The sequence below is a fragment of the Procambarus clarkii genome, chromosome 29 (assembly GCF_040958095.1).
Source record: "Procambarus clarkii isolate CNS0578487 chromosome 29, FALCON_Pclarkii_2.0, whole genome shotgun sequence".
NCBI lineage: Eukaryota > Metazoa > Arthropoda > Malacostraca > Decapoda > Cambaridae > Procambarus > Procambarus clarkii.
Window position 1 is genome coordinate 5,100,579 of NC_091178.1, and position 18,056 is coordinate 5,118,634.

At 50.8% G+C, this 18,056-nt stretch overlaps 1 protein-coding gene across 1 annotated transcript in view; it reads right to left on the bottom strand.

Moving 5' to 3' along the window:
- The window catches only part of LOC123764954 (uncharacterized), a 196,835-nt gene extending 194,474 nt beyond the window's left edge, over positions 1-2,361 (bottom strand). The window contains exon 1 of the mRNA XM_069333276.1: positions 2,003-2,361. Within this exon, the coding sequence (XP_069189377.1) occupies positions 2,003-2,005 (3 nt within the window). The 5' untranslated portion in view covers positions 2,006-2,361. The remainder of the gene's footprint in view (positions 1-2,002) is intronic.
- Positions 2,362-18,056: the final 15,695 nt, after the last annotated feature.

Consider the following 18,056-nt stretch of genomic DNA (forward strand, 5'->3'; position numbering starts at 1 on the left):
TTCAAACTGTTGAACTGTAGCTACCGTTCAATTCCCCTGAGAATTTTATATGTGGTAATCATATCTTCCTTAACTCTTTTGTTTTCCAGCGTCGCGAGGTTCAATTCACGTAGCCTTCGGTGTATATGTGTGTGTGTTTACTATACGTGCTTGGAGGAGGGAACTGTTAGCTCTTGGACCCCGCCTTTCTAACAGTCGCTTATTCTTATTATACTTACAGTGGCTTCCTACCTGTTTTTCCTCCATTCATATCTACTACATCTATTTCTCACACGCACACATAAACACACACCTAGGCAGTGATGTGGTGGAGGCTGACTCCATACACAGTTTCATATGTAGATATGATAGAGCCCAGTAGGCTCAGGAACCTGTACACCAGTTGATTGACAGTTGAGAGGCGGGACCAAAGAGCCTAAGCTTAACCTCCGCAAGCACAACTAGGTGAGTACAACTATGTAAGTACACCTCCAGGATGTAGCCGGTGGCAGCTGTCTAACTATTTACTGCTAGGTGAACAAAGTCATCGGATAAGAAAAACTGCTTATTTGCTTTTGCCTTGACCGGAAATCGAACCCGGGCCCTTAGGATCACGAAACCGGATCGCTGTCCGCTCGGCCACGAGGGTGTATTCACCTATTTGTGCCAGCAGGATCGGGCACTAGCTCTTAGACCCCGCTTTTCTAGCAGCCGGTTGGCTAAGCAATGACTCCTGACCTATTTCCCTATCATATATACTTTTAAAATTGTGAGTGGAGTTTGTTACCACAATCTGCACCTTTAGTTCATTCCATGTCCCCACTACTCTCACGCTAAAAGAAAGCTTTCTAACATATTTAGTTGTGCTTGCGAGATTTGAGCTCTGGCTCTTTGGTTCCGCCTCTCAACCGTCAATCAACTGATGTACAGATTCCTGAGCCTTCCCGATTCCTGTGTATGTGTGTTGGAGGTAAGCAAACCCAGAGTACTAAACCCACCAATATTTGCACTTAACACCGCTGACGGCTCTCACAATGAGCCGCACTCGGAAGTATCGGCCGCCTTCCCCTTCATGTATCCGACTTGTGGTAACCGGATCACCGACCACAGACCCGTCCGGCCACAGACCCGTCCGGCCACAGACTCGTCCGGCCACACACCCATCCGGCTACACTGGCCGAGAAACGAGCGAGAACAATGTTTTAACATACAGGAACCTGAGGCACGAGAGTGCAAAGGTGTCAACACATTCGAGATATCAAGTGATATAACAAATAATGAGTAAGTTGAGCTCCATGTCTGAGGTTCGATGTCGGGACCCTGAGATCGAAGACCAAGATGCTGCAAGAGACGCTGAAATCTCGGCCGTGTCCTTACAGCACAACTCTTAACGCTGCTTAACACTACAGGGACCTGATAGCCGGACACGATGGACTCCTCAGCGCTGTCACTCACATGGCAGATGGCTCTCAGACCAGTCACTCCTTCGACAGACAGTCCTCAGGCCAGTCAGTCCCATGACAGTCCTCACATTAGTCACTCACACGCTTCTGCAAAGTGACACACTGTGTTGGGTACTCATGGTGGTGAGTACTCATGGTGGTGAGTACTCATGGTGGTGAGTATTCTGAGCTTAGCAGCTCAGTCATCAAAGAGCTGCTCATCATGCTGTTCAAGGAAGATAAAACATCTATAAATCATCACAGAGTACTCACCAGTTGGCTCAGTCGTCACAGAGTACTCACCGTGCTGCTCAATCATCACAAAGTACTCACCATGCTGTTCAGTGCTGCTCCAAGAAGATCAAACATCTGTAAGTCATCTTAAAAGTACTCACCATGCTGTTCAGTGCTGCTCCAAGAAGATCAAACATCTGTAAGTCATCTTAAAAGTACTCACCATGCTGTTCAGTGCTGCTCCAAGAAGATCAAACATCTGTAAGTCATCTTAAAAGTACTCACCATGCTGTTCAGTGCTGCTCCAAGAAGATCAAACATCTGTAAGTCATCTTAAAAGTACTCACCATGCTGCTCAGTGCTGCTCAAGGAAGAAGTGCCATATGATGCTGCACACGATGCACAGGAAGACGAAAATGAAGATGATTATTACTATAATCTTCCATGCCTCCATTTATCAGAGAGTCTCCTCCACCGACCTCCGTCACGGCCTAGTGGTGGCTTGACCAGTGGGCGGCCTGGGCGCGGCCTCCGGGGCATACTATGGCGGACAGGCGTCGCCTGGAGGCCTCACTCTTGTAGCTATGGCGCATTTTATACCTGTTTCTTAGGCATTTTTGGGATTTTTTTCAAGGCAGCGTTCACTACAATAGCTCAGATGGGCATTCTCTCACTGATTGTATATTTTCATCACTTTTATGTACTACACTGTGAAGGAGTAAATGTTATTATACAACATATTAATTTGGGGCACAAATTTTGATTTGAATGGTTTTTCCTTTCATTGGGGCATTCACTGGTGGACAGAGGGTGGGAGGAGTGGAACTTACCTTCCTTCTGGTACACCTAGTTACCTGTGACTAAGGGGTGGTACAAGGGGGGGAATGCCTTCATACACCCTACTAATTCCAAACCTCTTCCTTTAGGATAACTATCTTTTTTTTTTCCTGTTTGATGCTGAAGTGAATAAGAGTCGATCAAGTGAGTTTTTGTTGCCGCTTGTTCTACTTACTCATGGGTGAGCACTGCTCTGCTTACTCATGGGGTGAGCACTGCTCTGCTTACTCATGGGGTGAGCACTGCTCTGCTTACTCATGGGTGAGCACTGCTCTGCTTACTCATGGGGTGAGCACTGCTCTGCTTACTCATGGGTGAGCACTGCTCTACTTATGGGTGAGCGCTGCTCTGCTTACTCATGGGTGAGCACTGCTCTACTTACTCATGGGTGAGCACTAGGCTCGACTACTACATGGGTGAGCACTGCTCTACTTACTCATGGGTGAGCACTGCTCTACTTACTCATGGGTGAGCACTGCTCTGCTTACTCATGGGTGAGCACTGCTCTACTTACTCATGGGTGAGCACTGCTCTACTTACTCATGGGTGAGCACTGCTCTGCTTACTCATGGGGTGAGCACTGCTCTACTTACTCATGGGTGAGCACTGCTCTACTTACTCATGGGTGAGCACTGCTCTGCTTACTCATGGGGTGAGCACTGCTCTGCTTACTCATGGGTGAGCACTGCTCTGCTTACTCATGGGTGAGCACTGCTCTGCTTACTCATGGGTGAGCACTGCTCTGCTTACTCATGGGTGAACACTGCTCTGCTTACTCATGGGTGAGCACTGCTCTACTTACTCATGGGTGAGCACTGCTCTGCTTACTCATGGGTGAGCACTGCTCTGCTTACTCATGGGTGAGCACTGCTCTGCTTACTCATGGGGTGAGCACTGCTCTACTTACTCATGGGTGAGCACTGCTCTACTTACTCATGGGTGACCAAGAGCAGCATTTCCTCCCTTCAGCTACAGGAAATCATGATTAATTGTCCATAATATGTAATAATTATTGGTTTATTGTAAACGTATCAGTGATTTCTGCGTCTCATGTTCTACACATTATTTAGAACGGTCGTCTCGGGTATGTTATAGACACTTAATGAGTTGTGTATCAAGTTGCAACATATTGCAAAACATGAACAATATTGGTCAGTGTTGTGTATCTGGTCGTGTGAAGAATTAACGTGTGTCTCCCAGTTATTAATCAGATTCAATACATTACTGATTTATTGTTGCACTGTCCTTATCGTGATTTGTGTTGATCACAGTTGACAATTATGATTTGCAATTGATATGACATGATACAAGAGCCCTGCAATCAGTAGTTAGCGCTCAAATGCAAGCAGTACACTCATTTATGCGCCTTTGATTTGAGGGCTTCCGGCACATCATCCCAAATCCTTATCCTGACATCTTCCCAGTGCTGTATAGTCGTAATGGCTTGGCGGTTTCTCCTTTAAAATTATTTTCTATTTCCGGCACATCATGTGACAGAGGCACAGTAACTGTCCACGCGGGGGTGTACTACACGCCCAGGAAGGGGCAGTCACAAACCAGCAACACGTACATGACACGTCCCACAGTACTTAACTTTGTATCTATACTATGTAACTGTAGGTGTCCGAGTACTCTTAGGAGAAGTGCGACTTGTGGCGGAGGAGTGTGAGCTAACAGCCATTGTCGTGGCGTTAAGATTCTTTGAACGGAACACTAATGGTGCAGTGATCTACACTGATTCAAAAGCAGCGCCTCAAAGACTAAGTAAAAATCGGGCAGAAAATCTTCCGATAGTCGCTGAGATTAAGAAAGCTGTGAGGGTACTAATCAACCAGGGAAGAGTCGTGAAGTGTCTGTGGATCCCCTCCCATGTTGGGATATGTGGGAATGAACGAGGCAGATGTGCTGGCTGCTGAAGGCGCTGAAGGAGACCATATTGAATACTTCATACCCAAGACTCTTTTACAAATTAGAGGCATTGTCAGGCAACATCACCGTGACAAGATAACTGAGGAAAGGAGGATAGAAGCACAAACCAGTGAAGCTGTACGATGGTACAACATGGTTGCAGCTGGCAATCCCAATCATTATGGACGAAGAGGAGGTGGCCGCGGGAGAGAATCAGTAATAGCGAGAATCCGTCTTGGATACAAATATCCATGGTGATACGGAATGGAAACAACAGTTGATCAGCGGAGTTGCAGAATCTGTGGTGAGAGTGACGGACACCGCCGTGACCACTATCTACGTGAATGTGAACACCTGAGAGACATCAGAAGTATGTGTAGAATAATAAACCCCACATTGTTTGAGTTAGGAAAACACTATTTGTCAAATATTGATACTGTTCTTAAAAGATTCCCCCATTTTGCACCCGCAAGATAACGTAAGATTTTAAGGGTTTACAGGTGTTAATCTTCTTGTTTGATAAGCTGTTCACTTGAGACAGTTAAGCGAGTCCCAGCTTTGTCTGGGTACAAGTGACAGGATGAACAACCCAGCTGGTTTTCTTCCTATTGGGGAGTGTTGTACCTGCTGCTATGGCGGTGTGTCCTCTCACAGGATGAGTGGCGCTGCCCAATAAACTCGCCCCTCGGGGCAAAACTTAAAATTTTGAGTCAGTGTTGGAGTATTAGCAGTCCTAGTACCACTTTCCGCTATTCATGCCCGTACCACCTCTTGTGGTGGCTTAATCTTCATCAATCAGTCAATCAGTAGTCCAAGCACACCATGTCATATTTGGTATAACTTTGTATTTTAAGTTTTGTTTGTTTTATTATAATAATTAAGACACTGTAACGAGCCGAGTTACAGTGTATCGTATCAATGAATCTTCTTAACTCTTGCGAATTAAACAGGTTTAAAATTTCTTGACAACAACATTAAAATATATATCTTTGGCCAGTAACTTCTTCCTCACGACGCGACTGGCTCACGTCTGTGTGGCAAAGTTCAATGTAGAACTGTTTGATGATAACACTGAAGAAAAGATTATAATCACGACCATACAATAAGTTGTAAACAAGGGGGCTGAATGGGCGGGTGTGGCGGCCGCTCTCCACGAGTCCAAGATCTATCCAGCAGGTATTTTGTTGATGTTGGCTCAAGGGAGACTTCTAGTTCAGCAACACTTAGGTGTTGCGGAACCACTGGGACGCCCCCGGGCCGTGCCGGGCAGGTGCCCCCACTCCTAGGAGGACCTAGCTGGGTGCTAGGTCCTCCCAGGTCCTAGGCTAGGACTGAGAATAGCGAGACATCACGAGCCGAGACCCGTCTCCTCCTCAGATCATCAACCACTGGATGTGACACAAGGCAACGGAGCCAGACTGCGTCAACACCTGGGAACTGGTGCCACACAAGTGCCAGAATCGGGCACCACAACAGCAGGTGTGTCGTGCCACACCCGGGCTGTGGCACGACACACCTGAGCCAGGATTTGTCATCACAACTATCACGCACAAAAGACTCGAAAACTTGTTTTTTCTTTTCACTGTAAAGTGCTGTATAACAACTCTTTTTTTTTAACATTGTTTTATGGTATACATGAAAGCAACTCACACACACTCAAACACACACTCAAACACACACTCACACACACTCAAACACACACTCACACACATACACACACACACTCAAACACACACTCACACACATACACACACACACTCAAACACACACTCACACACATACACACACACACTCAAACACACACTCACACACATACACACACACACTCAAACACATACACACACACACTCAAACACACACTCACACACATACACACACACACTCAAACACACACTCACACACATACACACACACACTCAAACACACACTCACACACATACACACACACACTCAAACACATACACACACACACTCAAACACACACTCACACACATACACACACACACTCAAACACACACTCACACACATACACACACACACTCAAACACACACTCACACACATACACACACACACTCAAACACACACTCACACACATACACACACACACTCAAACACACACTCACACACATACACACACACACTCAAACACACACTCACACACATACACACACACACTCAAACACACACTCACACACATACACACACACACTCAAACACACACTCACACACATACACACACACACTCAAACACACACTCACACACATACACACACATTTCAAGATACAGATTTTATTTTATTTTCTGGTAACACTCCTTTATTAGTACATACCAAAATATGCACACCTAAATCATCTGGTAACACTGACTCAAGCGTAAGAATCATCTGGTAACACTGACTCAAGCGTAAGAATCATCTGGTAACACTGACTCAAGCGTAAGAATCATCTAGTAACACTGAATCAAGCGTAAGAATCATCTGGTAACACTGAATAAAACACAGGGGATTCCTCACTTGTGGGGTCTGGCAATGATGAATCACACTACTAAATTACAAGGTAGATTTTCTAGAACAAATTTAATAAAGGTAATATGCATTATCTGACGGTAGTAAATATCTAGAGCTGTCGAGATGTGTCGCAACTCAGGTGTTGGCAACAGTGGATTCCAGTTACATATATATATATATATATATATATATATATATATATATATATATATATATATATATATATATATATATATATATTAGGGGGTTATGAGGTGCGCCTCATTTGGCAACACTCGTAAAGCATCCAGTTTTAACACGATAAATAACTCTCTTTCTCTCTCTCTCTCTCTCTCTCTCTCTCTCTCTCATCATCTCTCTCTCTCATCTCTCTTCTCTCTCCTCTCTCTCTCTCTCTCTCTCTCTCTGTCTCTCTGTCTCTGTCTCTGTCTCTGTCTCTCTGTCTCTGTCTCTCTCTCTCTTCTCTCTCTCGTCTCTTCTCTCTCTCTCTCTCTCTCTCTCTCTCTCTCTCTCTCTCGTCTCTCTCTCTCGTCCTCTGTCTCTGCTCTCTCTGTCTCTCTGTCTCTCTGTCTCTGTCTCTCTGTCTCTGTCTCTCTGCTCTCTCTCTCTCTCTGTCTCTGTCTCTGTCTCTCTGTCTCTCTCTCTCTCTCTCTCTCTCTCTCTCTCTGTCTCTCTCTCTCTCTCTCCTCTCTCTCTCTCTCTCTCTCCTCTCGTCTCTCTCTCTCTCTCTTCTCGCTCTCCACCATGAGAGGAAGGGGAGACGCCAAGAAAATACACAAATACAAAGGAAAGGAAAGTGAAACGTGCGATAAACAGGAGGGGAGAGAGTGAGAAACATTGCGTCATGGGAGAGAGAAGTAGAAACATTGCGTCATGGGAGAGAGTGAGAAACCAAACCCGTACCTTCGAGTCACCACAACGGCCACAAAATAGAGTACCAAAAAACACAGGCCCAAACCTAATAGGACGACCCGCACGTAGAAACGGAATGTTTGTGAGCAACTAGATATATATCGCACGTTGCTCGCTCGGGGAAATGGAACGTCAAAATGCGCCGTTCTATCAGGAGGGCGGGGGTGATTGGTTACCACAAGGACGCAGCGGCCCGCGTACCACTGACAACCACAGACTGTGGTTGGCGGCTCCTTAATGTTCCACTGGCCTGGGGGAAGGTCAGTGTTGACCAGGTCACCACAGGAGACGGACCGTCACAATATGTTATTGTTATGCAGGAGACTACAGTGAGCGGTGACCCGCGCCTGGAGGCCCTCACCATCATCATCACCATCACCACAGTGAAGAACACCCGCCCGGAGCTTGGTCCAATGAGCGGCGGGGGTGTTGTGCCTGATGAGCAAGTATGGGCATGCATTACCAGAAAATAGGTACCTGGGAGTTAGACAGCTGCTACGGGCTGCTTCATGAGGGGGTGGGGGTGAAACAAAAAGGAGGCCTGGTTGAAGACCGGGCCGCGGGGACGCTAAGCCCCGAAATCATCTCAAGATAACCTGAAGATAACCAAGATGGGTACTGTGGTTGGGTGTGTGTGTGGAGGAGTGTGCACTTCACTCTGCTTCCATTTCACTTTTATATTTCACTAATACTCTAAACTAAACAATCCACGACAGTGAATTGTTTAGTTTTAAACAATTGTGTTTAAAATTGTGTGTGTGAAAGCTGGTGCCCATATCCCCCCAGCTCTATTGCTCTACCACACTGCTCTTTTGTCACTTATTCAATCGTTCTCTCTCTCTCTCTCTCTCTCTCTCTCTCTCTCTCTCTCTCTCTTCTCTCTCTCTCTCTCTCTCTCTCTCTCTCTCTCTCTCTCTCTCTCTCTCTCTCTCTCTCTCTCTCTCTCTTATTTGAAAGTTCTCAATTATCTCTCTCTCTCTCACAGAATGAGTGACGCTGCCCAATACTGTCACTATGGTGGTGTGTCCACCCACAGGATGAGTGACGCTGCCCAATACTGTCACTATGGCGGTGTGTCCACCCACAGGATGAGTGACGCTGCCCAATACTGTCACTATGGTGGTGTGTCCACCCACAGGATGAGTGACGCTGCCCAATACTGTCACTATGGTGGTGTGTCCACCCACAGGATGAGTGACGCTGCCCAATACTGTCACTATGGCGGTGTGTCCACCCACAGGATGAGTGACGCTGCCCAATACTGTCACTATGGTGGTGTGTCCACTCACAGGATGAGTGGCGCTGCCCAATACTGTCACTATGGTGGTGTGTCCACTCACAGGATGAGTGACGCTGCCCAATACTGTCACTATGACGGTGTGTTCACTCACAGAATGAGTGACGCTGCCCAATACTGTCATATGGCGGTGTGTCCACTCACAGGATGAGTGACGCTGCCCAATACTGTCACTATGGCGGTGTGTCCACTCACAGGATGAGTGACGCTGCCCAATACTGTCACTATGGCGGTGTGTCCACTCACAGGATGAGTGACGCTGCCAATACTGTCACTATGGCGGTGTGGCCACTCACAGGATGAGTGGCGCTGCCCAATACTGTCACTATGGTGGTGTGTCCACTCACAGGATGAGTGACGCTGCCCAATACTGTCACTATGGCGGTGTGGCCACTCACAGGATGAGTGACGCTGCCCAATACTGTAACTATGGTGGTGTGTCCACTCACAGGATGAGTGACGCTGCCCAATACTGTCACTATGGCGGTGTGTCCACTCACAGGATGAGTGACGCTGCCCAATACTGTCACTATGGTGGTGTGTTCACTCACAGGATGAGTGACGCTGCCCAATACTGTCACTATGGTGGTGTGTCCACTCACAGGATGAGTGACGCTGCCCAATACTGTCACTATGGCGGTGTGTCCACCCACAGGATGAGTGACGCTGCCCAATACTGTCACTATGGCGGTGTGGCCACTCACAGGATGAGTGACGCTGCCCAATACTGTCACTATGACGGTGTGTTCACTCACGGATGAGTGACGCTGCCCAATACTGTCACTATGACGGCGTGTTCACTCACGGGATGAGTGACGCTGCCCATTACACTCGCCACATACATCCACCTACACCACCGTCACCCCCCACCCCCCGTCACCCCCCCCACCCCACCCCCGTCACCCACCCCCACCCCGTCACCCAGCCTACCGTCACCCAGCCCACCCCGTCACCCCCCCCACCCCCCGTCACCCAGCCCACCGTCACCCCCCACCCCCCGTCACCCAGCCCACCGTCACCCCCCCCCCACCCCCCGTCACCCAGCCCACCGTCACCCCCCCCTCGTCACCCAGCCCCCCCCCCCCGTCACCCAGCTGGGGCACCTGGCCGCTCCCTGTAATTTGTTGCTCAAAAATAGATATAATCCCCCAGCTTATTTCTACGGCGGTTTAGAGGGGGTGAGGAGGGGTTGATGGGGGGATGGGGCTGGGGAAAGAAAGGGGATTGAAGGGGATTGTGGAGGAGGGAGGGGGATGGTAGGGAAGAGGGGGGGACCCTTCCCTCCAGAACAATAGGAGCGGAGTACACTATTGCTATTTTGGGGGCACAAGCCTCCCTTCCTGCCTCTATGTTATCTCCTGGCTCCACCACCACCACCACCACCACACCACCACCACCCACTGTTGGCTGTGGTGGCCCACTACCACCACCACCACCCACTTTTGGCTGTGGTGGCCCACTACCACCACCACTACCACCACCACCACTACCACCCACTGTTGGCTGTGGTAGTGGGCCACCACCACCACTACCCACTGTTGTCTGTGGTAGCCCACTACTACCACCACCACCACCACCCACTGTTAGCTGTGATGGTCCACTACCACCACCATCACTACCCTACATTAGACCTTCCCCGAACAGCCCATGTTCGTCCCATACCCCAAACCATTACCCCTGCAAATTTCGCTGAGACAAGTTCGAAGAGATCGGCCTCCAACTATAGACAGACAGACAGACATTGTCATAGAAATAAATTCAAAACACATATCAATTACAGTGATTACTTAGTAAATATAGAATTTGTATATTAAAAAAAGCCGCAAATATCGTCCATAAACTATTATGAGTTAAATTACCAGATATGAGGATGGATAATATTTGTTATTGAAACTATTTGGTGTGTTTGGCCAAGTATATCCAACCCTGCCACCAGGAGGCCTGGGGCCAGATTCACGAAAGCACTTACGCAAGCACTTACGAACGTGTACATCTTTCCTCAATCTTTGACGGCTTTCGTTACATTTATTAAACAGTTTACAAGCATGAAAACTTCCAAATCAACTGTTGTTATTGTTATAAACAGCCTCCTGGTGCTTCAGAGCTCATTAACTGTTTAATAATTGGAAACAAAGCCGCCAAAGATTGAGAAAATCTGGACAGATTCGTAAGTGTTTGCGTAAGTGCTTTTGTGAATCTGACCCCTGGGTTGGTGGGTGACAGAGTCCATCAGGAGACCAGGGTTGGTGGGTGACAGAGTCCATCAGGAGACCAGGGTTGGTGGGTGACAGAGCCCACCAGGAGACCTGGGTTGGTGGTGACAGAACCCACTAGGAGACCTGGGTTGGTGGGTGACAGAACCCACCAGGAGACCTGGGTTGGTGGGTGACAGCACCCACCAGGAGATCAGGGTTGGTGGGTGACAGTACCCACCAGGAGACCTGGGTTGGTGGGTGACAGCACCCACCAGGAGACCTGGGTTGGTGGGTGACAGTACCCACCAGGAGACCTGGGTTGGTGGGTGACAGCACCCACCAGGAGACCTGGGTTGGTGGGTGACAGCACCCACCAGGAGACCAGAGTTGGTGGGTGACAGTACCCACCAGGAGACCTGGGTTGGTGGGTGACAGCACCCACCAGGAGACCTGGGTTGGTGGGTGACAGTACCCACCAGGAGACCTGGGTTGGTGGGTGACAGCACCCACCAGGAGACCTGGGTTGGTGGGTGACAGCACCCACCAGGAGACCTGGGTTGGTGGGTGACAGCACCCACCAGGAGACCTGGGATGGTGGGTGACAGCACCCACCAGGAGACCTGGGTTGGTGGGTGACAGAGCCCACCAGGAGACCTGGGTTGGTGGGTGACAGAGCCCACCAGGAGACCTGGGTTGGTGGGTGACAGAGCCCACCAGAGACCTGGGTTGGTGGGTGACAGTACCCACCAGGAGACCTGGGTTGGTGGGTGACAGTACCCACCAGGAGGCCTGGGTTGGTGGGTGACAGAACCCACCAGGAGACCTGGGTTGGTGGGTGACAGAACCCACCAGGAGACCTGGGTTGGTGGGTGACAGTACCCACCAGGAGACCTGGGTTGGTGGGTGACAGTACCCACCAGGAGACCTGGGTTGGTGGGTGACAGTACCCACCAGGAGACCTGGGTTGGTGGGTGACAGTACCCACCAGGAGACCTGGGTTGGTGGGTGACAGTACCCAGGAGACCTGGGTTGGTGGGTGACAGTACCCACCAGGAGACCTGGGTTGGTGGGTGACAGAACCCACCAGGAGACCTGGGTTGGTGGGTGACAGAACCCACCAGGAGACCTGAGTTGGTGGGTGACAGAACCCACCAGGAGACCTGAGTTGGTGGGTGACAGAACCCACCAGGAGACCTGAGTTGGTGGGTGACAGTGCCCACCAGGAGACCTGGGTTGGTGGGTGACAGCACCCACCAGGAGACCAGGGTTGGTGGGTGACAGTACCCACCAGGAGACCTGGGTTGGTGGGTGACAGCACCCACCAGGAGACCTGGGTTGGTGGGTGACAGAACCCACCAGGAGACCTGAGTTGGTGGGTGACAGTGCCCACCAGGAGACCTGAGTTGGTGGGTGACAGTGCCCACCAGGAGACCAGGCATCATGGGTGACAGTACCCACCACACACGACAATTCTTATAATGGTCCCTTAAATTTTATCGTTATTGAAACTGGTGTTTGAGGAGCGGCAGCGCCCCGAGGTGTCCTGGTTAACGACCCGCCTCGCACGCCGGAACGACCCGGGTCTCCTTGCAGGGTATAAACGGCCTATACTTCACTAAGCCAAGATGGCAACAACGCTGCGGCCTCAGCACCCACACAGCGCCCCGGCTGCCACAGACTAGACGCCCGCCCAGGCTGCCACAGACTAGACGCCCGCCCGGCGGTCACAGACTAGACGCCCGCCCGGCTGCCACAGACTAGACGCCCGCCCGGCGGTCACAGACTAGACGCCCGCCCGGCTGCCACAGACTAGACGCCCGCCCGGCTGCCACAGACTAGACGCCGCCCCGCGGTCACAGACTAGACGCCCGCCCGGCTGCCACAGACTAGACGCCCGCCCGGCTGCCACAGACTAGACGCCCGCCCGGCTGCCACAGACTAGACGCCCGCCCGGCTGCCACAGACTAGACGCCCGCCCCGCGGTCACAGACTAGACGCCCGCCCCGCGGTCACAGACTAGACGCCCGCCCCGCGGTCACAGACTAGACGCCCGCCCCGCGGTCACAGACTAGACGCCCGCCCGGCTGCCACAGACTAGACGCCCGCCCGGCTGCCACAGACTAGACGCCCGCCCGGCTGCCACAGACTAGACGCCCGCCCAGGCTGCCACAGACTAGACGCCCGCCCCGCGGTCACAGACTAGACGCCCGCCCCGCGGTCACAGACTAGACGCCCGCCCGGCTGCCACAGACTAGACGCCCGCCCAGGCTGCCACAGACTAGACGCCCGCCCGGCGGTCACAGACTAGACGCCCGCCCGGCTGCCACAGACTAGACGCCCGCCCGGCTGCCACAGACTAGACGCCCGCCCCGCGGTCACAACTCCCAACTATTGAAACAAAACAGCTAAGTTATGACTCACAAAATTGTGACTTAACTCTTCTTTCTGACCAAGTTTATTCCTTTTTCCAGATGATGTAACGAGACTCATATTTTTGTGAGGAAATCTAGTTTTGTATGAGAGTAAGATGGTGTGAGCATGAGGTGTATCCAGCACTCACACGCCCACCTACCTGGTCATGATTTCGGGGCTCAGTGTGTAGCGGCCCGGTCGTCGATCAGGCCTCCTGGTTGCTAGACTGGTCAACCGAGGTGTTGGACGCGGCTGCTAGCAGCCTGATGTATGAGTCACAGCCTGGTTGATCAGGTATCCTTTGGAGGTGTTTGTCAAGTTCTCTCTTGAACACTGTGAGGGGTCGGCTAGTTATGCCCCTTATGGGTAGTGGAAGCGTGTTGAACAGCCCCGGGCCTCTGATGTTGATAGAGTTCTCTCTCAGAGTACCTGTTGCACCTCTGCTTTTCAACGGGGTTATTCTGCACATCCTGCCATGTCTTCTGGTCTCATGTACTGTTATTTCTGTGTGCAGGTTTGGGACCAGCCCCTCTACTATTTTCCACGTGTAAATTATTATGTATCTCTCCCGCCTGCGCTCAAGAGAATACAGATTTAGGCTCTTTAGTCGGTCCCAATAGTTTAGATGTTTTACTGAGTGGATTCTAGCAGTAAAGGATCTCTGCACGCTCTCCAGGTCAGCAATTTCTCCAGCTTTGAAAGGGGCTGTCATTGTGCAGCAGTACTCCACTCTAGAGAGCACTAGCGTCTTGAAAAGTATCATCATCGGTATAGCATCTCTAGTGTGAAAGGTTCTTGTTATCCAACCTGTCATTTTTCTTGCAGTTGTGACGGCTACTTTATTGTGTTCTTCAAAGGTAAGGTGCCGCTACGCCAGGCACCTCACACGGTACAATAATCTTGTCTTATGTGAATACTAAAGTTTCATTGATATTATGTATTTACATAACTAGTTTCATGCGCCAGCCCCCTGGTGTGGAGTGTAGGGGGAGTGTACTGTAGGACTTGTGGGGTGTAGGGGGAGTGTGGGGTGTAGGGGGAGTGTAGAATAGAGGGGAATATTGAAGAAGGGGGAAGGAAAAGCGAGTTAGTGAGCCAAACAGAGAGAGAAAAGGGAGAAATTCGTGTGCAAATTTCGCCCAATTAGTTGAAGGTTTTGTGGAGGCGTGTGTGTTGTTTCTCTTCACCAGCCTCCATCACTCCCTCCCTCTCTCTCTCTCTCTCTCTCTCTCTCTCTCTCTCTCTCTCTCTCTCTCTCTCTCTCTCTCTCTCTCTCTCTCTCTCTCTCTCTCTCTCTCTCTCTCTCTCTCTCACACTCTCACACTCTGTCTCTCTCTGTCTCTCTCTGTCTCTCTCTCTCTCTCTCTCTCTCTCTCTCTCTCTCTCTCTCTCTCTCTCTCTCTCTCTCTCTCTCTCTCTCTCTCTCTCTCTCTCTCTCTCTCACCCTAACTCTTTATCTTTTTCTTCCCATCTCTCATCACACACACCACCATCAACAGGACACACAACACCGTCACAATCATCACCATCACCTGCAATAAACCCAAAATAGGAACACTGGGGAAGACCTTCAATACAATCGACACCCTCATTAGTGGCCCAACTAACTTGGCCATATTACCATGGCCCAGGTGTACACAAGGTCACCATGGCCCAGTGTACACAAGGTCACCATGGCCCAGGTGTACACAAGGTCACCATGGCCCAGGTGTACAGGGTCACCATGGCCCAGGTGTACACAAGGTCACCTTGGCCCAGGTGTACACAAGGTCACCATGGCCCAGGTGTACACAAGGTCACCATGGCCCAGGTGTACAGGGTCACCATGGCCCAGGTGTACACAAGGTCACCATGGCCCAGGTGTACACAAGGTCACCATGGCCCAGGTGTACACAAGGTCACCATGGCCCAGGTGTACACAAGGTCACCATGGCCCAGGTGTACACAAGGTCACCATGGCCCAGGTGTACACAAGGTCACCATGGCCCAGGTGTACACAAGGTCACCATGGCCCAGGTGTACACAAGGTCACCATGGCCCAGGTGTACAGGGTCACCATGGCCCAGGTGTACACAAGGTCACCATGGCCCAGGTGTACACAAGGTCACCATGGCCCAGGTGTACACAAGGTCACCATGGCCCAGGTGTACACAAGGTCACCATGGCCCAGGTGTACACAAGGTCACCATGGCCCAGGTGTACACAAGGTCACCATGGCCCAGGTGTACACAAGGTCACCATGGCCCAGGTGTACACAAGGTCACCATGGCCCAGGTGTACACAAGGTCACCATGGCCCAGGTGTACACAGTCACCATGGCCCAGGTGTACAGGGTCACCATGGTCCAGGTGTACACAAGGTCACCATGGCCCAGGTGTACACAAGGTCCCCATGGCCCAGGTGTACACAGTCACCATGGCCCAGGTGTACACAAGGTCACCATGGCCCAGGTGTACACAAGGTCAACATGGCCCAGGTGTACACAAGGTCACCATGGCCCAGGTGTACACAAGGTCACCATGGCCCAGGTGTACACAAGGTCACCATGGCCCAGGTGTACACAAGGTCACCATGGCCCAGGTGTACACAAGGTCACCATGGCCCAGGTGTACACAAGGTCACCATGGCCCAGGTGTACACAAGGTCACCATGGCCCAGGTGTACACAAGGTCACCATGGCCCAGGTGTACACAGTCACCATGGCCCAGGTGTACAGGGTCACCATGGTCCAGGTGTACACAAGGTCACCATGGCCCAGGTGTACACAAGGTCCCCATGGCCCAGGTGTACACAAGGTCACCATGGCCCAGGTGAACACAAGGTCACCATGGCCCAGGTGTACACAAGGTCACCATGGCCCAGGTGTACACAAGGTCACCATGGCCCAGGTGTACACAAGGTCACCATGGCCCAGGTGTACACAAGGTCACCATGGCCCAGGTGTACACAAGGTCACCATGACCCAGGTGTACACAAGGTCACCATGGCCCTGGTGTACACAAGGTCACCATGGCCCAGGTGTACACAAGGTCACCATGGCCCAGGTGTACACAAGGTCACCATGGCCCAGGTGTACACAAGGTCACCATGGCCCAGGTGTACACAAGGTCACCATGGCCCAGGTGTACACAAGGTCACCATGGCCCAGGTGTACACAAGGTCACCATGGCCCAGGTGTACAGTCACCATGGTCCAGGTGTGCATAGATCACAAAACGATATAGAAATTATACCAAATAATTCGCACGAGGAAGATATAGAAACTTAGATGAGAGGATTTGTCAGCGGAATTGTGTATATCTAAAGCACCAACACACAGCCGTCACATGATGATTGTTGATGCTAAACTCATCATCAAGTTAGAAACCATCATTAGACACATGGCATAGATCCTGCAGCTCTCATTAACTACCTCACCATCAAATAGAATAGTGACAATTGTGCCACTGCCTCACTGGTTTAAATTACATAAATTTAATTTGTGATTTTTTTGTGAGTTTATCTTGGCCGTCACATTATCTTCACTATCACCACCTCATTATCATTCCCCGCTACCTCACTATCACCCCCGCTACCTCACTATCACACCTCACCACCTACCATCATTCCTCACCACCTCACTATCACCCTCACCACCTCACTATCACCCCCGCCACCTCACTATCACACCTCACCACCTCACTATCACTCCCACCACCTCACTATCACACCTCACCACCTCATTATCACCCCCACCACCTCACTATCACACCTCACCATCACCCCGCCATCTCACTATCACCCCCACCACCTCACTATCACCCCCGCCACCTCACTATCACCACCCACCACCTCACTATCACACCCCGCCACCTCACTATCACACCCCGCCACCTCACTATCACCACCCACCACCTCACTATCACCCCCACCACCTCACTATCACCACCCACCACCTCACTATCACCCCCCACCTCACTATCACCACCCACCACCTCACTATCACCCCCACCACCTCACTATCACCCCCACCACCTCACTATCACCACCCACCACCTCACTATCACACCCCGCCACCTCACTATCACCCCTCACCACCTACCATCATTCCACCGGAACAGACGACTGCTGGAGACAATGTGACGGGTTATGAGACAATAGAGGAACAGATGGAAGAGAACTTTAACACACGGGACAGAAAGGCAGTAATGTTAAATAAAGAGAAAGGAAACGGACTGGAAATGTACGAACAGGGGAACAGGGAAGCTGACAGCTAGAACTGGAACAGAAGCAGCGGCAGGAACAGCAGTGGAATGGCTGGATAGAACAGCTTTTTTCCACAGATCTTTATTTA